This window comes from Dermochelys coriacea, chromosome 10, assembly GCF_009764565.3.
Source record: "Dermochelys coriacea isolate rDerCor1 chromosome 10, rDerCor1.pri.v4, whole genome shotgun sequence".
Lineage (NCBI taxonomy): Eukaryota > Metazoa > Chordata > Testudines > Dermochelyidae > Dermochelys > Dermochelys coriacea.
In genome coordinates this window covers 50,295,027-50,319,668 of record NC_050077.1, presented here as the reverse complement: position 1 = coordinate 50,319,668, position 24,642 = coordinate 50,295,027, and the positions used below count along the sequence as shown (strand labels likewise).

The window sequence follows — 24,642 nt, the reverse complement described above, 5'->3', positions numbered from 1 at the left end:
ACATTAGCTAAATAGTTAACATTAACAGATGGAGACAAAGAGTTACTAAGAATGGAACAGTGATTCTGTCCATCAAAACAATACTATGACCCCAATTCAGCAAAGCAGGTAAAGAAAATGCTTAATTGAACTGAAGCCCATCTCAGATTCACAGAGACAGTAATAGCTATACTGTACTTAATACAATCAGTTCTATAACATACGGCTCTACAAAGCACAAATGCACATGGTTGTGCACATAGATGCAAGATTTACATATGAAATAACTTATACTTTTTGGAAATTTGCCCTCCCCCACCCCCAACAGAGTGGCCTTAATTCTGCAACTGGATCCATGTGGATGAAGGGGTCTTCCTGCATAGAACTAGTTGTTAGATCAGGGCTATTAGTTGTACTAGAACTAAAAATCAAGAAGTAGGAGTTGAGGGCAGATTATCCTGCATTTTTCACTCAGGCAGAACTGCTGATTTCAGCACAGTGCAGAAAGGAGCCCACGATGTATGATATGATTGGACAAATGTATCCATTATACATAAAAACTTCATTTGATATACTGCATGAGATTCATTGTTAGCAAAGAAGTTTTACAAAGCAATGTTATTTGCAATTTCACCTCACATTAATAAAAACTTTTACTCATTTATTTCTGGAATATTTTAATATTTTTTTTCTTAAAGTGCAAAAGTTATTAATTTGCATTATGGACTAATAACCAGACAAATTTCTTCTTCCTTTTTTAATGAAACCAATCTGAGATAGTTTTCCTACAAAAATGGTCTATTTTTGTGGCGAGAATAAGTCAAAAATGGGCAACACATGTATTTTATTTTACAAAATTAAAATTTCAAGAGAGATTTTGTCCCCACCCGCAAAACTAAAATGTTTTTTTACTAAGGAATTTTAAAAGATAGTATTTTTCTAGCTGAGTTGTACCATCCTAAATTCAAGTACGTGGCAAGTCACACGTAAACACAGTGTGATCTAGGGATGCAGCCATCAACTCAAGGCACCTAAGCAGCTCACAGTATCATACAAATAAGCCATTTCCCATTCCAAAAAGAAAAAAAAATAGCTGTTTGTGGACCTTGACACACAAGGTTTGCAAGCTCATAACACAGGCGATTAGATTTGATATATAACATACTGGTCACCCTCAAAATCAGTGGAACAAAAATGGTAATGTTGTATATTCAGTTTAGTGTGTGTGTTCTGTATGTCTGCCTTGTAATAAAAAAATAGATTGCATTTATTATTTCCCATAGTTAGACAATGGAAATAACATTTACAAATAGCAATTCTATGCATGCAGAAATAAGACCAAAGAGTACTTACTTCATTTGTGACTCTTCTTCAAGTTAATTTTAAATACAATTATATGTGTTTTGCTAAATTAAAAGAAAATGTACACAACAATATATAAGTGAAAACAACAAGGAATCCTTGTGGCATCTTAGAGACTAACGAATTTATTTGGGCATAAGCTTTCGTATGTTCTAATTTTAAGCATAAGTTAAAAAAGCAAAAATTGTTACCTGAAAAGCTGGCAAATCAAGAACTGCGAAGCTACTGAACAAACGTAAACTCTGAATAGCAACCTGGATCGTGTTCTCTGTATAACTCTCTTTAGGACTTGCCATGTTTGGGTCTGAGATTGTGCCATGGAAAAGAATACAGTACAGCATATGCAAGACTCCAACTAGATCTGTAGTTTGAAGAACTGCAGTTAGTCCTGTGGGATCCTTACGTGTATTGTCAAATATGGTCCAGGACCTGCCGAAGAAACATTAAACTGTCTAAAACAAAACTACCACAAGAGCTAACATTTTTAATATGTCAAATGGAAGAAAACAAGTAAACAGTTAAACATGAAAAAATCTGATGTCTATATGATGTCAGGAAACCGTAGTATTTCCACAAAATGTTTGACAATATACCCTCATTTATATATAAAGTCTCTCTAGATAATTATACACCTATCTTTAAGTATCTTTCTCCAAAGATATTGATCTCTGATTCCACTCCTAGATTCCTACCAGTGTGATACCCGACAGGAACTCCATAACTTGAAAGTTATGACCACTTGGATCATAGTAGCTCCTTGCACACCTCTCATACATATATTTAGCCAACACCCCTATGCTCTAGGTGAGTTTCTTTATGACAATAGCTGGCAGAGGTGGAGGAGCTCCTTTGGGACCATCACCACCATAACTGTCAAAAAGATGGTGGCTGGAACAAATTGATATATTAAATAGCAACAAGATACCATGATCAGATGATATTCATCCGAGAGTTCTGAAGGAATTTAAGAATGAAATGAGTGACCTGCAAACAAAAATATGCAGCCTCTTATTAAAATCAGCTACTATATTAGAAGACTGCAGGGTAGCAAAACCTAAGGAAAAAGGACAAACTAGTACAATTTGTGTAAAGGAAAACCATGCTTCTTCAATCTACTAGAATCTCTTGTGGATGCAAACAATCTATAGTTAAAAGAAAATTGACAGATTTAATTAATCTGAACTTCTAAAAAAGCCTTTGACATTGCCCCTCATAAGAGTCTACTGAGGAAACTAAGTAGTCTTGGGGTGAAAGTTCTGCAATGACAAAGAGACAGAAAACAGAGAGTAGGAGTAAATGGTCGATTTTCAACAGGGCAAATGGTTAACAGTGAGTTTTTTCATTGATCTATATCAGAACTGGTGTTGTTTCACATACTTAATAATGTGGATAAGAGAGTGTAACAGTGAAGTGATAAAATCTGCAGGTGAAACAAATGTATTTAGGACAGTCATTATTAGAGAAGACTATGAAAACTCCAGAAGAGACCTAATGGAAAGTAGGATGGTGGATGCGATTAAACACTGACAAATATAAGATAATGCACATTGGAAGAGATTATTTGAACTACTTATACATGCTGCAGGGTTCTAAATTTAACCCCTAAGGAAAAGTACTGAGCCTTGCACTGAGAGAGCTCACTGAAAAGCTCTGTTTAATGTGCAGTGGCAGTCAAAACAACAATCTAATGCTAGGATGTAATAAAAATAGTATTAACATATTATGTCATTACAAAAATTAACAGCAGTTCTTCACCTCAGATACTGTGGTCAGTTCTGGTCACCCCATCAAAAAATAAAAAGGATCAAATAGAGGGGTACATAGATGGGGATCTAAAATGATAAACACATGGGAGACTTCCACACTAAAAGAGATTGAAAAGATTAGTAAATTTACACATAATAGAGGATAGACAAGAGATATATAAAACAATGAATGGTATAGAAAAGGTAAATTGGGTAAGGGTACACTTATTTACCCTTTCTCATAATAAAACAAAAATGAAAATGAAAGTCAAGAAATTTCAATTAAAATGTATAAAAGGAAATACATTTTGATTCAACAAATAGTCAACCCATGGAACTCACTGCCACAAGATATACAAGACCTCAGAAGGATTAAAAAAGGATTAGTTATTTATATGGATAACAATGTACTCACTGTCAGGAACCTCCCTCTGGACAGATTATTTCCTAATTGTCCATTAAAGGGATTCTAGAACCTTAATTAGAAGCATCTGGTACTGGTCACTGTCAAACACAGAATACCAGATTACACGAACCAGTGGTCTGATTTGGTATTGTGATTCCTTTGTCTTGAGGAGACTGCCAACAGAAGTGTCAGATAATAACATCTAAGATTAGTTTTTGTGATGTGGACATTTATCTACTAAGATGTGGATTGAAACCAGCACCTGATTTCATATGTGCCTCTGAACAATTGCCAGGCTTTCGATCACCACCATCTTGTGCTGGTGCTTAACTGTTTACTAGTGAAGAACCAAAGTGAATAAGAAAGCACCAGGTTACAAATGGATATCCCTATATCAATGTGAGTTTGTGTTTATAATAGAAAATTATTGTTCCTTGGGTAGAAAAGGTGAATCCAAATTGGTAACAAATGCCCCCACCTTCACTTTTGGGACTTTTCAACATACTTGTATAACTTTACTTGTGAAATCAACTACTATATGTTGTACCTTTACTTCTCTTTTTTTTGTGGGATCTCGAAGCACATTAGTGTGAGAAATAAGGAACTTATTAACAGAACTCAGGTTTCAGAGTAGCAGCCGTGTTAGTTTGTATTCGCAAAAAGAAAAGGAGTACTTGTGGCACCTTAGAGACTAACAAATTTATTAGAGCATAAGCTTTCGTGAGCTACAGCTCAAATGCATCCGATGAAGTGAGCTGTAGCTCACGAAAGCTTATGCTCTAATAAATTTGTTAGTCTCTAAGGTGCCACAAGTACTCCTTTTCTTTTTATTAACAGAACTGTATTTAATCTTATTAGATGGATTTCACCTGATACTCATTTTTCTAATAAACATATCTCAAGATGTGGATGTAATTAAAAGCACAAACTCAAGACAACATAATAAAGCAGAGCATGTAGTGAAGATAATGTAGGTCAATTTTTGTATTATTAAGCAGAAATAAATCATGGTGAATTCTTAAAATTCTCTGGCAAAGACAATTTGCCATTATTACTGGAAAACATATAGGGTATGATTATGGTTTTAGAAGTAGGATTGTTTGTTATGGTAATTTGTTATGTCAATTTAAAAGGATGCTAATTAAGATTTTAAGAATATGTATTTAACATACCTGATTAATCCATCTTAGTTATTATATATTACTTTTATATTTACCCTTCTATGACTGATTAATACATATTAAACTATTGAAAACAAAAAACAACACTTAGCCAAGGTCCCAAACATAAAGGAACAGTGCCATTGCAGTTATTTCCCTATAGAGTTCATTAAACATTTGTTTCTGGGGAGCAAGTAGATTAGCTAATGCTATTTTTACTTTTATTTAGTCAGTCCTGATGAGATTTTCTTAGAATATGTAAGGTGCAAATAGAGAGAGAAAGAGAAAGCAACTGAGCTGCAGTAAGTGGTATATACCCAGCTATAACAATCAGCTTTACAAGTAAGTTAAAATTAGGATGTACTAACTTTGATAATGTCCCTTTAAGCATACCCATAATAAAATGCATATTCCGCACACCTGTAGTATAGGTCAGTGCTTTAATATATTGCATATAGTATATAATACATAGCTATAATACAGTATATTGGAAATGGATCTTTTGAGTAAGAAATGGGTTTTAGTTTCTAGTAGTTTGTTACTTTGACCTTGGCATATAGTTTTGCACATTTTATGTGGCAATGCTAGGCTTGGGTGGACAGCAGAAGTCAGGAGCAGTGATAGTGAGTGATGATAGATTATATGGCTGAGGGGTGGGCAGAACTAGTTGGATCCCCTACATGTTCATTTCCAGATATTCTATCTAATGTCTGAGTTATTTTTAAAGATGTAAAATTTGTGCAGAAAGTTTAATGTCTAATGCTAGCTGGACTCTACTGAAACACATTTAGTGATAATTTTGGGCTGTGAACAAGCACTAAAGGTTTAAATCAGATAGGATTTGTGGGAGGTCCATTGGAGGGATCTCTTCTACCAGATCTAATGATAGGTTTCAGAGTAGCAGCCGTGTTAGTCTGTATTCTCAAAAAGAAAAGGAGTACTTGTGGCACCTTAGAGACTAACAAATTTATTAGAGCATAAGCTTTCGTGAGCTACAGCTCACTTCATCGGATGCATTTGGTGGAAAAAACAGAGGAGAGATTTATATACACACACAGAGAACATGAAACAATGGGTTTATCATACACACTGTAAGGAGAGTGATCACTTAAGATAAGCCATCACCAGCAGCAGGGGGGGGAAAGGAGGAAAACCTTTCATGGTGACAAGCAAGGTAGGCTAATTCCAGCAGTTAACAAGAATATCAGAGGAACAGTGGGGGGTGGGGTGGGGGGGAGCAAGTCCAAAGGGGATGAGTGAGTGGGCAGTTATATCTGGGTGAGATACGGGGGAGTGGATAGTGAAAGGGAATGGTGGGGGAGGTTTTTTTTTCCCCATGTTCAAAATTTTAGGTGATTAAAATCTAGAAAATGTTGTGTGTTTTAAAATTTAACATGGATAAAAGATACTGATCCAGATTCTCCATTTAAAACAGCACAAAATGAATGCAAAGTGGGTGTAAATTGTTAATGTGACATTGCACCCCATAATGCTTTATGGAAATATGCTTATGAAAGTAAATATGACATAACTGGAATATGTTTTACGCTAGATATGCCATGTAACATCTTACAAAGGTTACGATCTACTGGATATATTCATCCTATTTGTATGCAGGTATCATTTTTGTATTTGAAGTTATGAATATTGGCTATGTACTTGTTTAATTATAAGTAGCCTCAGTGAAGTTGGAAGACTATTCTCAGTAAGTACCCAATCAAGAAACACTTAAGATAACAATGAACTTGGAGATGCCAATCCACATCTGAGCTTTCCCGGGAATGTGGCCTGGCTGGTAAGGGACTGAGTCATGCATGGACATGTGACTTGCCCATATGACTCCAAAACTCCATCTTGGAGCTGGATTCTGGATAGGAGAGGGTCTCCACCCACAAGAGAAAGTCTATTTAAGCCCCTTGGAGAGCCCTCCATTTTGACTGCAGCTGGTTCAAGAGATAGCCTCTCCACCGCCAAATGATACCTGAAAGAAACTGGAACAAAGGACAGTAACCACAGGGGTGTGAGTGATTGCTGGACCCAGACTAGAAGAAAGCTAGTCTGTAAAAAAAGCTTACTGGAACATCTCTGAGGGTGAGATTTCATCTGTAATCATTTTCTTACTGTATTAGGTTTAGACTTGCATGTTTTATTTTATTTTGCTTGGTAATTCACTTCGCTCTGTATGTTATTACTTGGAACCACTTAAATCCTACTTTTTGTATTTAATAAAATCACTTTTTACTTTTTAATTAACCCCAAATATGTATTAATACCCGGGGGGTGGAATGGGAGGCGGGGAACAGCCATGCATACCTCTCTATCAGTATTATAGATGGTGAACAATTTATCAGTTTATCCTGAATAAGCTTTATACAGGGTAAAATGGATTTACTTGGGGTTTGGACCCCATTGGGAGGTGGGCATCTGAGTGCTGGAGACAGGAGCACTTCTTAAACTGTTTTCAGTTAAGCCTGCAGTTTGTGGGATGTAGTTCAAACCTGGGTCTGTGTTTGTAGCAGGCTAGCATGTCTGACACAACCAAGCAGGGTTCTGAAGTCCCAAGCAGCCAGGGAAAATGGGCTTAGAGGTAGTCCCAGCACAACAGTTGGCAGTTCCCAAGGGGTTTTCTGTGATCCAACCCATCACAGTTACCCTTCTGATTTAGTAGCATTTTGCATCTATGTTGCCCTGGTGTAAATAAAAAGACAAAGTGTAGGTCAACAGAGGATCTTGCCCCATCCTTTACTCTTATTCTTTCTGTGTGCTCCCCTCATTCCATGTGTTCCCTTCTCATGTCTCTGCACCCACCCTACACATTTCCTCCATTTCCCTTCACCTCCTTCCATGCTTCCTAGTCCCCTGAATCTCTCCTTTATTCCCTTTTGCATGGCCTGGCCAGCATACCTCCTCTCCCAGTGCCATACATCTCCTCCTCACTCCTCCCCAAAATAACTCATTCAAGACCAAACAGCATGGTTCCATGACAATAAGTCAGTTTCCTGCCAATTCATGTCTCTCCCTGTCCACTACCCTCTTCTCCACACTTCCTGCCCCCTTCACATTTTCCCCATCTATGCCTCAATCAGTACCTTTTGAGCATACATTTATAAACGTTTTAAAATAATTTTAAACATTACTCTGTAGACACATTCAAACAGCTCTGTATGAGTGTGTCCCAGGCTATACCTGTAAATAAGAGAGGTGGGGGGAAAAACAAGAAAATAAAAACTAACTTATCATTAAGAAAACATGGACTTTTTTTACACCAGGGATGCAACTGTGGGCTGAGCCTTCAGTAGAGCATACAGCATACAGAGGCACAGCCTGGAGAGAAAAAAGGCAAAGATGACCACCCTGATTATCAGTTGGTCAGGGACCAACATGGACCCCAGATATGGCAACCTCCCTTGTACAGTTGATGGGTTGCTCTGCAACCCAAATCTCTGTAGTGCTCTCCACTATGCCCTGCCCCTGGCATGACCCCTATAGTGAGGCTTTGAAGGGGCTTGTGCAGGGCCGCTCTTAGCTGTCTTACACAGTGCTTAAATCAGGGAAATTCTCTCCTAGCCAGGGTAAGAGGTTGTGAGGGGCTTTTACAACCTCTGTATGTTGCCATTACAGCATACTGGGGCTGCAGTGGGAGGCAGAACCCCTCTCTAGAATATACATCTCCTTTTCTAACTATTTGTAGCAGGGTGGATTTAATTTAAACCAAATTGATTTAAATCATGATTTAAACCACTAGTCAGGAAGACTCGATTTAATCATGGATTTCTACATAAAAGTGCACTCTTGTTGGTTGTTATACTCTTAATACATATTCTTCACAAATCAGAGATAGATGTAGGTTTCATTTTTAGAAGATACACATTATACTTTTTTAAAATGATTTATTTTGAAACCTTTTCAGATTAGTTTTATAGCTATATCAGAAAATGAATGATTGGTTATTTCATTTACTAAAGGTAATTGAAGCAGCTATTTATGAAGTCATTGGGAGGTGAACTATCTCCAATTCAACAGGTTAATCACTAATATTTGGAGGATTTTCTTGCCATGGTGTATTAGGAGGATAACATCACCAGACAGACATTTAAATTGTTTTATTTAACTAAAACAACAACGTATGTATTCTGGATTTTTCTCTTCAACAGCAAACATAGATTATTTTAACAAAACAAGCATATGAATTTTTGAATTTAGTTAAACATGCAAATTTTTAAAAATCAGGTTTGTTTTTGTTAAAACTGTTCTTAACTAAAATAGTTAAATGAAATATATTTAAAAAAACACAAAAATTAAATCGACTATGTCAGCCAGGTCAACACAAGAAACTTAAAATATTGGATTCTGCAGCTAACTCAGTCGTCTTCACCTTCATTTTCCTGTTTGTTCTTAATCTGGAAAGAAAAACAAATTTTCCTGCTTTTTCAGGTCCCAAAAGATTTCTCAGTTTGGAATGAATTAGTCCAAAGGAAGAAAACAGTCTTTCTACACTGGCAGAAGAAGCTACTGCTCTTAAAAGTGAGATTATCACTTCAATTGTCTCTGAATTCAAGCGCTTAAGTGACTTCCACCAATTCACTGGTGTGACTTTCTTTAAAACATCATCAGCAAACAGATATTTCTTGACTGGTTCACCCTTACCTCTGAAGTTTATTATAATTGGCATTATGGAGGGATGATTGCTGGATGTGCATGTCATAGCCAACTCCTCTTCTTCAGCAGTTAAGATTTGACCCTGGTACTGAGTATTGATACTATTCGGAAGAAAATGAGCTGGAGATAATGCTTATCCCATTTGTTTTTTTAATGCTTGTAATTTAACTCTGTCATTGCATATTTCTCTTTTTAAGATCTCACTCCGTTCCTTCAAAATTTCAACAGCGTCAGCAATAAAACACCTATTTCCCTGCATTTTGTTCAAGGTTACAGAAATAGGCTTCAGGGTACTCAGTATGTGTTCAACATTTCTCTTAAGCCCAATTTTGAGAACTTTGGCTGTGATAGTGACATCTATTTTTTCACAATTTTGTTCACAAATTGCCATCAGATGAGGCAGTTCTTGATATAGTGCTCAAAGCAGTCCACTACGGAGTTCCATTGCACGTCTTGTGGAAGAGTTAGCTTGGTTCCTCCCACTTTTTTCAGAGCAGCTGCTGCAAAGTGGTTGTTACAGAAGTATTTTTCAATTTCAACAACATTAGCCTTTACTTCTGGAATACTGAAGTCTTTGGCTAGGAGGTGCATCAAATGAGCACTGCAACCATATGTTATTAGCTTGGGACTCTCTTCACTCTCTTCTAAATAGTTTCTTCTCATCTTGGATACATTTTTAGCATTGTCTGTGACTAAGCTGCATACTATATATTTGAATTTTTTTTTCACAGTTTTTTATTTTACTGCTACTTCTTGTAAGTATTCTGCTGTGTGTTCATTTCCTGATGTATCAATTGTTTCTGTAAGGAAGACATTCCCTTCTTCTGTTGTCATACAAGCACATACAACAGGATCATTGTGGACATTGCTCCACCCATCAAGACTCAGGTTAACAATTTTACCCTCTAGACCTTTGGCACACTGCTCAATTCTCTTTCACATACTTTATCCAGCAATTTGCCTGTGACATCTGCTCTGTTGGGTGGACTATATCCTGGTCTTAATGACTGAACCATGTTAATGAAGTGTGGGTTCTCAATCATATGGAAAGGAGAGTTTGTTGCATAAACAAACCAGGCAATTTTTTCATCAATTACCTCTTTTTGTAATCTGCTGGTTCTTATCACAAATTTATCTATGGCTGTTTCTGGATGATGGAGATTTTTTTTCTTTTTGCTACAGGTGATATACTGTGGCTATGTGCCATACATGATGTGACTGAAACACTATCATTGGCAGATAACTGTGAAACTATAGAAAATGATGGTGATCTTGAAGGTGGATAGTCTTCAGAATCCTGTATGTTGAGGATGGATTCTCCTAAACAAAATAAGTCAATGCAGTTATTTAATTATTATTACCATACTGCTCATTTAGTATTATTCATTGCATTTACTGATACTCAGTACTATTTTAAAGGTGAAATTGTAAAAGAAAGATATGCCTATTTCAGTTATTTATTTTTTTTATCACAACTGCATTTAAAATGGTAGTACCATAGAGTAACAACTATACTTTTTGCTCAAACATGAGAATTCAAGAATAGTCCAGAAGGAAAAGAGGCAGTCCTTAAGAAAGAAGTATGAATAAAAAAGTTTACCAACCTGAAGATCCTGCATGTTCAGACATTTTCCTTTCATCATCTTCAATGCAGCTTCCTCCTGAGAAGGAACACTTCTCATGATGTTGTTTCATTCGGGCAACCAGGCCTTACAATTCTTTGTTACACTGTTTGCATTTTGCATGCATGCCTGTCTTACCCATAGGTAGAGGAACGTCATTAAAATATTCCCAAACTGGGTCTCTTTTACATCCTGCTGCCATTATAGGTTTTCCCTTCTAGTGAGAGAATGGTATGACAGATCTCAAATCAATGAAGGCTACACTCAGAAAGACCGCAAGACTTCTGGAATATGCTGCTCAAACAGTTTCACTTTTGTTTCTACTGCCTGTCTCGCCCTTCTCACATTTATTTCCAAATTTCTTCTCCTTGTCCAGATCTATTCCAACCTCAACAATCTTCTATTCATTGAACTTTTTGAAACTTTGCACTTTTAGAGAGAGGTAAGGGATTGACTCTGTGTACACAAATTTGCAGAGGGACAATAGGGTTGAGGTCTGTTATTTCTCACCTCTCTATATTATTTATTTATTTTAAAAAGTTTTTGCTGTTAAGAAGCATGTTATCTCTGGAGACACAAATTCAGTTTGAGAACTGCAAAACTAAGCATTTCTGATGCTTATCTTCTAGACTGAACACTGAGTCCCATTGGGTAGATAGAAAGATTAACTAAATAATCTATACAGAAGTCCCTGGAACTCCATAAGATTGGGTTCCTAATCTATGAACTATTGGAACTCATTTACAAAACTTTTCTTAAACATTACATGAATATATTGTATCATGCTATAGAATTAGAATTTATAATCCCTATTCCATGATGAGATATCTTTGAGCTAAAATGTATCGTAATTAAAACTATCTTTAGATAGGTTTTTTCCTCAAAAAGCATTTTATCAAAAAATTCTGATTTAAATAAAAAAATCTGATTTTTTTTTATTTTTTTAAAAAGAAATCATTGATTTTTATCCACCGTGATTTGTAGCATGGGCTGAGATGTGGCATGTGAAATTTCAGGGGGATTGTTTAGGGTGTAGAGACTCTGAACATTAGGTTTATAATGGAAAGAAAACTTTAATTGTAATACGATCCTACTATACATGGAGTAGGTACAGCTGATCAACAATAGCAGGTTGTTTTACACCAACAGGCTGATGACTCTTGAGAGTTATTCCAGTAGATTCTGGCCTTATGATAGGCTGACCTCGGAAAGTTCAGCATGATACAGAAGCCAAAACTTTGGCTCTGTGGCTAGTACTTGTGCTGTGAAACCTGTGAGAAAGATTTCATAAAGGAGTTCATGCAAATAAGCTGGCTTCCTCCTGCACTCTGTTAGTTCCAATTCTCATGGCAGTCTCTCTCCAATGGGAGCTGTGCAGTCTGTAGGAGTCACTAGACCTTAGCTTTGGAATGACTTCCCAGTGCGACCTTGGGTATAGAGATGGACTGGTTCTGCCTTCCAGGTAATCTTAGGGTCGGATGACCTTTTTCTTCATTGCCCTAGCTGACCTCTGAAACTGCCAAACAGGGAGCCTTGCTTAGTGCTTTTAATCCTTAAATATCATTTCTTAGTTGACTGAAGTCGAGTCGGCCAGGGAAGGAAATGTTACTCATCCTGTGCAGTAACTGTAGTTCTTTGGGATGCGTCCCCCATAGGTGCACCACTTGAGGTGCATACATGCCTCTTGAGCCCTTAATTGGAGATTTCTAGCTATCAGTGCTTATTTGGCCTGTGCACGCACCCTATGCCTTCTAGAGGCAGACATATAGGCGTTCGTGGGTGAACTTCCCTTTGTTTCTTCTCTACTCAGTCATTTCCTAGGGAACAACTGAAGTAGAGGATAAGGAGGGCAGGTGGTAGAGCACCCATAGGGACATGCATCTCAAAGAACTACAGTTACTGCACAGGGTGAGTAACATTTCTTCCTTCTTCGAGTAGTGTCTCTATAGGTACTCCACTTCAGGTGGCTCCCAAGGTATCCCTAGGAGGAGGAGGGAGCTTCAGAACAAGATCCAGAGCTGAAGATGGCTCTGCTGTACTAAGTACTGCATCAGATCTAATGGCACGGAACAGGGAGTAATGCTTGGAAACTGTATGGACTGAAGACCAGATAGCGGCTCTACATATCTCAGATACGGGGCCATTCTTCAAAAATGCAGCACATGCCACTTGTGATCTGGTTGAATGCATGCTGAAATTGATAAAGTTATATTTGGCAAGGACTGCGTGATAGTTTGCAATCTGAACCTGCAGGGTTGTGGATGCCTAAGGCTTTTGTCCAAAGAGATCTAGTCGCTTTTGGTCCTTGTCATGGGGATAGTTCTCGAAAAGTACTGCCTACACCATTCATTCAGAGCCAACCACCACAAGGGAGTTAGGTGAGGGAGGGGAAAATAAAAAGTCAGAGTCCACAAGGGGCACGTAGTACTTCTTGTCTGCCCTTTTGCGCATTGGTGGAATAGTGGCTGGTGTGTGCCATACTGTCTTAAGTGGATCTAGAGAGCCTCATTAATAGGCAGCGCCATTCTGGAGGGTGTTGCTGACTGCAAAATATCTAGCGGCCTGTGCTGCTCATCTTTGACCTCTTCCAGAGGGATCTGTAGAGTGTCAGCCACCCTTCTAATGAGATCCTGGAATTGTCTGAAGTCGTCGGTGACAGAAGGAGCGGGAGGCATGACTGCCAATGATGATGAAATGGGAATTTCAGGAGTTACTTCCTCATCTGATCTAGCCTCCAGGTCCTCAAACGTCTCCTTCTGCTGTGAAAGAATAGAGGGAGGATGTGAAACCCCAGTCTCCCTAAAGTGATGGTACTGGTGGTCTGCTGAATTCCTGCTTAGAGGTTGCCCAGGGATCCCAATATGGCCACTTTGTGGGGGGAGGGGTCCATAAGGGAGCGGGGGTGCATACAGGGTTGGTCCTTGACAAGCCTCGAAGTTCTCCCTGTGCGAGAGATTCCGAAAGGGGTATGTAGGAGAACCCCTAACAGAAACTGAGGAAAGTGACAGGGAGCCCTCTTCTTCTTCCTCCACATCCTCCCATTGTAGTTGGAGGGGCAGTCAATGAGAATGTAAGAGAGTCCTGTGCCACAGAGTGGCCACTTAGAGACCGAGGTCTCGGTACCATGAACTGCTCTGTACCTGACAGCAACAGGGACTCTAGTTCATCCAAGATAGAGCAATCCCTTGAGTATCTGAACTCCTGCAGTACAAGAACGAACCCTGGTACACACACTGTAGCTGAGGTTGCCAGGACTGGAACCAATGGTACCAGTAACGATGAGCATACCACAGGCTTTGTCAAGATGCTTTCTCTGTACTGAGGGTGCCACTTGTACAGACATCCCCGGCTGAGCTGCTTGCATCAGTACCGATGGTTGGGTTCAGACGCACAATGGTTGACCGAGATGCTTCAGTGTTGATGACGGGGCCGAGCTCGATGGTACCTCGTGTTTACTTTCCTTACTAGCGGAGGGCATGGGCATCCTATTGGAGTTGTGCTTCCTCTCCTTGGAGATTCGGGTCTTTATGGGCCTGCTGGTATTGGAGGAAGAGTCTGTGGTCTCAACGGTGCCCTGAAAGACTACGGATGTAAATACCATTTAAAAAGTTAACCATTTAAAGGATTAAGATACATCGTTTAAACGGTTAACCAATTAAGCGGTTGGGGCCAACCCCGCCAGCTGCCGCGGCTGGGGTCCCTCATGCCGGGGCTGGCACAGGGCTGCTGGGGCCAGCCCGCCCACGGTTAACCGTTAAGGCAGGTTAACTGATAAGACTAATGCTTACCGGTTAATCTTTTACATCCCTATCGGAGACCGAGAATCTTGATGGGGACCCGGTCTTTTTTGGAGCTGGCTTCTTAGATATAGTCTGTGTTCCTCTTTTCGGTAGTCTTCCTAAAGTGCTCCAAAGGTTTTCTTTTCTTAGGTGAAGCATACTCTGAGGTTGATGGGGTGCTAGATTTGTCAGGGACAGATGTGGGTGGAGGGTGTCACCTCCTGACCTGGCTCAGAAGGTGTTTGCAGGTTCCATAGCCAACAGTTTAAGCTTTATTTCCCTGTTCTTCTTAGCCCTGGACTTAAGGGTTAAACAAAAGATGCATTCTGGGAGATGTGGGACTCACTCCTCCAGGCAATGGACACATTTGGAGTGTCTGTGGTTCACTGCTATAGCCTCCTGGCAAGAGAGGCAATGTTTGAAGCCAGGCAAGCCAGGCATAGTCTGCCAGGAGGATAAGTCTCCCAAAGCAAAAAAGAGGGAAATCAGTCCTTCCATCTAAACTAACAACTATACTAACACTAACTAACTTTGATAGAAAAAGGGGATAAAGTGAAAGACTAAGTATGCTCTAGGTGAACATGCTAGTGTTCCATCTTGGGCCAAGGCGGTAGAGAAGGAACAGAAAGTGGTTTGCCTGGCACCCCATATTACCTTGGTGTCCACCACGAGGAGGCATACAGCACACATGTGGGCTGAACAGACACTGCTAGCTAGAAATCTCTGATCACTGGCTCAAGAGTGCATGTGCACCTGAAGTGGAGCATTCATAGGACTACTACTCAAAGAAGAACCTGCTCCCACATTAGCATATCAGGGGACTCACCCAGCATACTCAGTAAGGCCTTCAATGTCATTCCCTTAAGTCTGTTTATTATACAGCAAGAAGCCTAAGCTTCTACTGTTGTGAAGGGGGCTAAACGTAAAATTCTTAATGCAGCATTCAGCAGCTGTTAGAGAGGTACTTCCCCTTGGAACTAAATTTGCGCCTGCAGCTGTACAGCTAAAGTATTCCTAAAGCTTATTTTCTATTGAATCAAATTCTAAGATGGAGAATAACGTAGTTGCTGACTTCACATGGGAAATTTCTGCCAATATCAACAGTTATTTTCCAGTTCACAATTGTTTTGTAGCAGTGATAATTTTGGAATTCTGGGAGTGTATTCAAAAGAATATGTCTGTGTGCAGTATATCATTGCACAACGTAACTTGCAAGCTATTTTTAAATAAATGCCCCTTTTCTTATGTCTTAATCTCCCCACTCCTCCAGAGTCATAAAGGATCCCATCACAGAAGAATTAGTATACTTCTCTAGTGGAGGAAATGTTAGGAACTAGAGCAGGGGGGTGAATCTTCTACACCAGTGGCTCTCAAAGCTGGTCCGTCGCTTGTTCAGGGAAAGCCCCTGGCGCGCTGGACCGGTTTGTTTACCTGCCGCATCGGCAGGTTCGGCCGATTGTGGCTCCCACTGCCTGCCCCCATTGGCCCCCACTGATTGTGGCTCCCACTGGCCACTTCCCACAGCTCTCATTGGCCTGGAGCGGCGAACCGCGGCCACTGGGAGCCGTGATTGGCCGAACCTGCGGACACAGCAGGTAAACAAATCGGTCCAGTGGGCCAGGGGCTTTCCCTGAACAAGCGGCGGACTGGCTTTGAGAACCACTGTTCTACACTACAGAAATACAAGGGTTGCGTGGGCTCTTCGGGTGGCTGAGAGAAATCATGCTGTAGGTGCTGGGCAGGGACACAGCCTGCGGATCCACGGCTTGTAAGATTCTCTGTTCCTTGGGAGTAAAGGGAAGGGGGAAGCAGAGGGAGATGCTAGGGCCATAAATGTTATTCCAGCCCTTAAGCTGGCGTAGTGGCTTCAAATCGGCTCTACTCCTGCTCCCTGGCCTCCAAGGAGTTCTCTCCCACTTGGAATTCCCTAATGTCCAGCTGAATTACTTGTTCTGGCAACTGGAGGCAGGATTTAGGCTGCAGGTACAACTTGATAAATGATCTTTTAGGTATTTAAATTTGCATGGTGATTGCTCAGAAGAACCACTGATGCTCAGTTGATCAGATCATACGTGTCAAGAATAATTTCCTCTGAAATTGCTGTAAGAGAACAAAGCTTATTTTAATACTTTTCTATTTGCAGCCCATCCCATGACTGATGTTATTGAAAATACGCCTAAATTACAAAATATTTTTCCTTTATCACCAGGATATTAGTGCCTAGTCCTTCTCATAGATAGCTCACCTATCTTGTGTAAAGTACACACAAAGCTGCACAATCACCTCTTAAAATCTTTGAAAGGAAACAACTAGCTCTTCAGATGAAATGCAGTAAAAACAAAAAGAAGAAAACTTTGTCTATTTACCTACAGGTACCATCTGTGGTGTTACACAAACTCCTTTTCGCTATTGTTAATTGGCACTCAGCTACTTCCATTAGAGGTATAAGAGTTAGAGGTCACTCACTTGCAGAGACTCGACGAGAGACTAATGTGTCTGAGTTTATTGTACAGGTTCAAAAATGGGGTCTGTGTTTGTTTAACACCGACTGCCTTTAATAACCAACTAGGAGTCCTAAGAATCCACTAAAGAAATCATGCCATAAACCAAAGTGCAACAGAGTTTCAAAAAGCTATTACTGTTAAATTCTTTCAAAATGTAATGCACCATATTGAAAGCCTTACCAACAGGCAAGTTGAAGTAAGGCCAAATAAATAAATAAAAAAAATAAAAGCTGATTTGTTGCCACCTACCTGCTATAAAAAAATGAAACAAAGATTTCAGTCTAATTGCAGGTTGAACATTCCCTCTATTTCTTATCATGGAGAGAATAAAAAGAGTTGAAAACGTACTATTAGGGCTCAAACTTTGTTTGGGGGAGGGCAGTGCTTCAATCAACCAATATGACATCACCTCTCCTTCCTGGATTGTAGAATCCTTCCTTCATGAATTCTTCACTTTGTGTGTTTTTCGAGTGAGTGTGGCTGAATTAAGTCAGGAGTGAGCTACTCTCTGTAGCATCATCCTATCATCAAATCTGTCAGCATTATTATCTTATGCAGATTTTTGCTCCACAACTGCCATCCCCTTGCGGGGGAAGAGGCCATCCCAGGTGCAGATGAGGAACCAACTGGAGTATTGCTCATAAGGGAATGCTAACAGCTTTTGGGACACTCCTGGATTGAGATGGCCATGCCCTCTGCTCACACCATGGAGTGGGAGCTTGTGGCCTTTCCTGGCTTTCATGTGGAAAGGCAAAATTTAACCCTAGATGTCTAGATGAAGACTTTTAAAACTTTGCTTTCTAGGTCATTGAGCTCCCCAGAAACTCCTTGCCTTTAAAATTTTATTTCTGTTGCCCAATTAGTTATTCTGCAATAGACTCTGTAGTTATTCATAACACTCAAGTCACTAAAATACTCCTCTTTCCCTTCATATCAAAGTATAGCATACCTTCTTTCATCAATTAGCATTTCTTAATTTTAATGATAAATCTTAGGGTTTTCAATGATATAAAATGGAAGACTAATCAGCTGAAAACTATTCATCACCCAAAATATAACCTAAAACTGAATACTGTTTATGCTACCTCAGAGCAATTTTTGCAACTATTTGTATTGAAATGATTGATCAATTTTACCTGAGGTTAATATTAACTAATTCTAATATCCCAACCCATTAATAGTGCAAAACAAATCCTATGATGAAGCTTATTTAGCTGGATACAATTCTTTCACAATTTTGTACTACCATGGAACAGGGAATCAATCAGAAATATATGTTAAAAGAAATCAGATGTAGAAGGGGTTCAAAAACACAAGCATTATTTTTTCATAAAGAAAACTGCACATTTTGCAACTACACCACAGGACATAACCGTGAAAAAAAAACCCCAAACCCGCTGTCTGCTGTGTTTGGCTTGTAGAAAACTAATGTGGAACTGAAGGAACTCTTGGAAATGTTTACTTTTGATTTTGCCTGTATTACAGATAATTTGTACATGAACAGGCCACTGGCTCCTGTTGGTTTTAACTGTCAGTTATAATCACTTTAAGCCTAAATGTTTACAATAAAAAAGTAAAAGGCCTTATTCATACCAGTTGTGGGCTTTAAAGTGAAAAAAATGTATATGCGATGAGGGAAAATAAAATATGTCCTTTTGTATATGCTGCTTTGAGTGATTTTGTTCAACCTAGTAAAACAGTGAATCTCTTATATGTAAGAGGTTTTCAAAAATCTTTTGATTCTGTTTCAAATGTTGAGAAGTCTAACAACAAACTCAATGGTAACTGTCAAGCAATGGATTAAAGTTTTAAAAAGCACATGGGCAGAATGTACAATTTTGCCATAGGTGTTTTAGGTTTGAAGTCAGTAAATACAGCAACGAAACACCAAAAAATAAGGGTTCTGCAAACAAGCACAGCCTCTTTGAGGAATGGTTATTTGTTCAAGTCATTTGCATCTTTTCTTTCCTACTCACTAAAATTACAACACCCACAATTTTCACAACAATGGTATCAGTCATGAATATCAAATTTTGACAATTGAACATTGTATACCTACACTACTAGTTAAAATTAAAGTTCTTCATAAAACTGTTGCTAAACTTCAGAAATGAAAATGCAAGTAACTATGTGTCAGTTCCCATACAAAGGGCCAGATTTAGATTTTTTCCCTCACACTGAAGAGCCCCTTTTTCTACAAGTTGTCCCATACTTTTATTTTGCTTGTTTTCGCTCTCTGGTTTTGGCCTTGTAACATTCTCTTTGAATGTCCTGTTTAAAGGAGGTTCACTCCTTATATGGGTTTGGAAGAGTGGTTATTAGAATATAATCATTAAGGGCAAATCTCTTAGCATGAAAAAACAGGTGAGTATTTGAATTGCAGCAACAGTTCCTAAGATGATGGGTGGTTTTTTTTTTAATTTAAGAAAAACCAGGGAGCCTGCACTACTGTTATGAAAATCTGGTACCCATTAGAGTTCAAGCTCTGCCATAAGGAATCCATGAATGGCCACAGAATTTGGGTTACTGGGAGAGAAGCTTATAAAAATAATAAATACTAATGTAAAAATATTAATTATGTTCATACAGCATACTGCTTATACTAATCTCATGATAGCTCATTTACAGGTTAGCTACTGTATTGCTTGAAACAAATTATTTGTCAATACTGAGAAATTTAGCTACAGCATGATTATTATTAGAGAATATACCATTTGGATAACAATACTATTGATATTGCTCTGTAACACAAACAGTATAAAAGAACAATTTTTGCAAGCTTTTATTTATGAGAGAAAATTGTTTACATTTAAAAATATGAACTGATATAAAAAGCAGTCATGAGTCTCTGTGGGGGATACATTTTAATGCTTGTATACACACACACGGTTAATAACAATAGTCAAATGAAGAAATAACTTTCAAAAAAGTCTGAGGACAAAACCTGTCTTTTTCATGTTAGGATTTACAGCTCAACAACGCTGTAAAAATTAGGAGGTAAAAATAAATAAATAAGCACAGAAAACTTTTATACTTGCTATAATTAATATAATAAAGCTAGGCCTCACTTCATTGTATGGTATGTACAGTCATGAACCCTTTTAGTTTCTTCCCTTCTAAGTAAGCATTTGTTACTTGCATGCAGTTTACAGTACTTCCTGAATCTGCTCTGTCTTGGCAATGGAGAGCAGGACAATCAGTACTCTAGCAAACTGCTTACATCCAATTTTGCCACTCAGCAAAACAGGCATTATCTTAATTACTATAATAAAACAGAAAGAACAGCCTACTTCCCTTGTATTTGTATTGTATCCATCCTCCCCGTGGAAGGAAAAGGCCTGGGTAGGGACCGTCGAATCGTGGAGGTCAACGAATGGCTACGCAGGTGGTGTCGGAGAGAAGGCTTTGGATTCTTTGACCATGGGATGGTGTTCCATGAAGGAGGAGTGCTGGGCAGAGACGGGCTCCATCTTACGAAGAGAGGGAAGAACATCTTTGCCAGCAGGCTGGCTAACCTAGTGAGGAGGGCTTTAAACTAGGTTCACCGGGGGAAGGAGACCAAAGCCCTGAGGTAAGTGGGAAAGCGGGATACCGGGAGGAAGCACAGGCAGGAATGTCTGTGAGGGGAGGGCTCCTGCCTCATACTGGGAATGAGGGGCGATCAACAGGTTATCTCAAGTGCTTATATACAAATGCACAAAGCCTTGGAAACAAGCAGGGAGAACTGGAGGTCCTGGTGATGTCAAGGAATTATGACGTGATTGGAATAACAGAGACTTGGTGGGATAACTCACATGACTGGAGTACAGTCATGGATGGTTATAAACTGTTCAGGAAGGACAGGCAGGGCAGAAAAGGTGGGGGAGTAGCACTGTATGTAAGGGAGCAGTATGACTGCTCAGAGCTCCGGTACGAAACTGTGGAAAAACCTGAGTGTCTCTGGATTAAGTTTAGAAGTGTGTGCAACAAGAGTGATGTCATGGTGGGAGTCTGCTATAGACCACCGGACCAGGGGGATGAGGTGGATGAGGCTTTCTTCCGGCAACTCACGGAAGCTACTAGATCGCATGCCCTGATTCTCATGGGTGACTTTAATTTTCCTGATATCTGCTGGGAGAGCAATACAGCGGTGCATAGACAATCCAGGAAGTTTTTGGAAAGCGTAGGGGACAATTTCCTGGTGCAAGTGCTAGGGGAGCCAACTAGGGGGAGCGCTTTTCTTGACCTGCTGCTCACAAACCGGGTAGAATTAGTGGGGGAAGCAAAAGTGGATGGGAATCTGGGAGGCAGTGACCATGAGTTGGTTGAGTTCAGGATCCTGACGCAGGGAAGAAAGGTAAGCAGCAGGATACGGACCCTGGACTTCAGGAAAGCAGACTTTGACTCCCTCAGGGAACAGATGGCCAGGATCCCCTGGGGGACTAACATGAAAGGGAAGGGAGTCCAGGAGAGCTGGCTGTATTTCAAGGAATCCCTGTTGAGGTTACAGGGACAAACCATCCCGATGAGTCGAAAGAATAGTAAATATGGCAGGCGACCAGCTTGGCTTAATCGTGAAATCCTAGCGGATCTTAAACATAAAAAAGAAGCTTACAAGAAGTGGAAGGTTGGACATATGACCAGGGAAGAGTATAAAAATATTGCTCGGGCATGTAGGAAAGATATCAGGAGGGCCAAATCGCACCTGGAGCTGCAGCTAGCAAGAGATGTCAAGAGTAACAAGAAGGGTTTCTTCAGGTATGTTGGCAACAAGAAGAAAGCCAAGGAAAGTGTGGGCCCCTTACTGAATGAGGGAGGCAAGCTAGTGACAGAGGATGTGGAAAAAGCTAATGTACTCAATGCTTTTTTTGCCTCTGTTTTCACTAACAAGGTCAGCTCCCAGACTGCTGTGCTGGGCATCACAAAATGGGGAAGAGATGGCCAGCCCTCTGTAGAGATAGAGGTGGTTAGGGACTATTTAGAAAAGCTGGACGTGCACAAGTCCATGGGGCCGGACGAATTGCATCCGAGAGTGCTGAGGGAATTGGCGGCTGTGATTGCAGAGCCCTTGGCCATTATCTTTGAAAACTCGTGGCGAACGGGGGAAGTCCCGGATGACTGGAAAAAGGCTAATGTAGTGCCCATCTTTAAAAAAGGGAAGAAGGAGGATCCTGGGAACTACAGGCCGGTCAGCCTCACCTCAGTCCCTGGAAAAATCATGGAGCAGGTCTTCAAAGAATCAATCCTGAAGCACTTAGAGGAGAGGAAAGTGATCAGGAACAGTCAGCATGGATTCACCAAGGGAAGGTCATGCCTGACTAATCTAATCGCCTTTTATGATGAGATTACTGGTTCTGTGGATGAAGGGAAAGCAGTGGATGTATTGTTTCTTGACTTTAGCAAAGCTTTTGACACGGTCTCCCACAGCATTCTTGTCAGCAAGTTAAGGAAGTATGGGCTGGATGAATGCACTATAAGGTGGGTAGAAAGCTGGCTAGATTGTCGGGCTCAACGGGTAGTGATCAATGGCTCCATGTCTAGTTGGCAGCCGGTGTCAAGTGGAGTGCCCCAGGGGTCGGTCCTGGGGCCCGTTTTGTTCAATATCTTCATAAATGATCTGGAGGATGGTGTGGATTGCACTCTCAGCAAATTTGCGGATGATACTAAACTGGGAGGAGTGGTAGATACGCTGGAGGGGAGGGACAGGATACAGAAGGACCTAGACAAATTGGAAGATTGGGCCAAAAGAAATCTAATGAGGTTCAATAAGGATAAGTGCAGGGTCCTGCACTTAGGATGGAAGAATCCAATGCACCGCTACAGACTAGGGACCGAATGGCTCGGCAGCAGTTCTGCGGAAAAGGACCTAGGGGTGACAGTGGACGAGAAGCTGGATATGAGTCAGCAGTGTGCCCTTGTTGCCAAGAAGGCCAATGGCATTTTGGGATGTATAAGTAGGGGCATAGCGAGCAGATCGAGGGACGTGATCGTTCCCCTCTATTCGACACTGGTGAGGCCTCATCTGGAGTACTGTGTCCAGTTTTGGGCCCCACACTACAAGAAGGATGTGGATAAATTGGAAAGAGTACAGCGAAGGGCAACAAAAATGATTAGGGGTCTAGAGCACATGACTTATGAGGAGAGGCTGAGGGAGCTGGGATTGTTTAGTCTGCAGAAGAGAAGAATGAGGGGGGATTTGATAGCTGCTTTCAACTACCTGAAAGGGGGTTTCAAAGAGGATGGCTCTAGACTGTTCTCAATGGTAGCAGATGACAGAACGAGGAGTAATGGTCTCAAGTTGCAATGGGGGAGGTTTAGATTGGATATTAGGAAAAACTTTTTCACTAAGAGGGTGGTGAAACACTGGAATGCGTTACCTAGGGAGGTGGTAGAATCTCCTTCCTTAGAGGTTTTTAAGGTCAGGCTTGACAAAGCCCTGGCTAAGATGATTTAACTGGGACTTGGTCCTGCTTTGAGCAGGGGGTTGGACTAGATGACCTTCTGGGGTCCCTTCCAACCCTGATATTCTATGCTTCTATGATTCTATGATTCTATTTCTGTGATCTGACATTTGCTATTTTCCTGGACAAAATCCTGTATATTTCTGTATACCACTGTTATAGTTTGTAATTCACAGTTTAGATTCATTAGCCACTGACAAGGATTTACATGCTGCCCAGTTCTGTTTTGAGATAAGATTCAGTAGCAACAACATAGCTTCTGTATTGATGTCACACTCCATTTCCACATTACATTAGCAAGGGAGCTTGTAAATAGTCCTCACATCAAGCAATGGCAAATATACTCTGTAAACTAATGCCTCAAGAAGCCTGATGATTTGAGAGGGGTTTATTTGCAATATTCTCGTTATGCAGAACCAAGTTTTATCATTGGGTCTGTGTTATTGTTAGTTTATTTTACAGTCCTTACGAGAACAAGATTTGGATACAACTAGCCCTTATGATGTACTACATCTGAAGAATTTCCTTCCTCCCCTTTGCATCAGTTATACAGTTCTTCATTCAGGGCTCACAGAAAATTACATCTTTGGCTAGCTGATTTTTCATTTATTTTTAACACAGGTCTTGATCTTGCAAGTCCTTATGCAATGCATGGCATGGTACGGTGAGTTGTTACATTTCAGTATGAATATAAGCAGAGGTTACTGATGGTGACAAGTGAACTTAAGTATTAGCCATAGTCTTCTGCACAGAGCTACAGCTAAACTTCTTGTGTACACAGTCTTACTCACACATACTCAGGTTAAAAAAAGGGGTAGGGAACATGTGAAGAATGGACACATCTGAAGAGAAATAGACATAAACATGATCCTCGGCGTATTGATGAAGAACTTGACTCCATGTTTTCCTTCTTAGGCCTCACTCCTGCTACTAGGAAGGAATACACTGAGGCAGCACAGCAATGTTGTTATTAATGGAGGATCAGG

General features: G+C 40.1%; 1 protein-coding gene across 1 annotated transcript in view; it reads right to left on the bottom strand.

Moving 5' to 3' along the window:
• The window catches only part of SCAPER (S-phase cyclin A associated protein in the ER), a 363,891-nt gene that overhangs the window by 34,688 nt on the left and 304,561 nt on the right, over nt 1–24,642 (bottom strand). Inside the window, 1 exon segment of the mRNA XM_043494057.1 lies at nt 1,533–1,770. Within this exon segment, the coding sequence (XP_043349992.1) occupies nt 1,533–1,770 (238 nt within the window).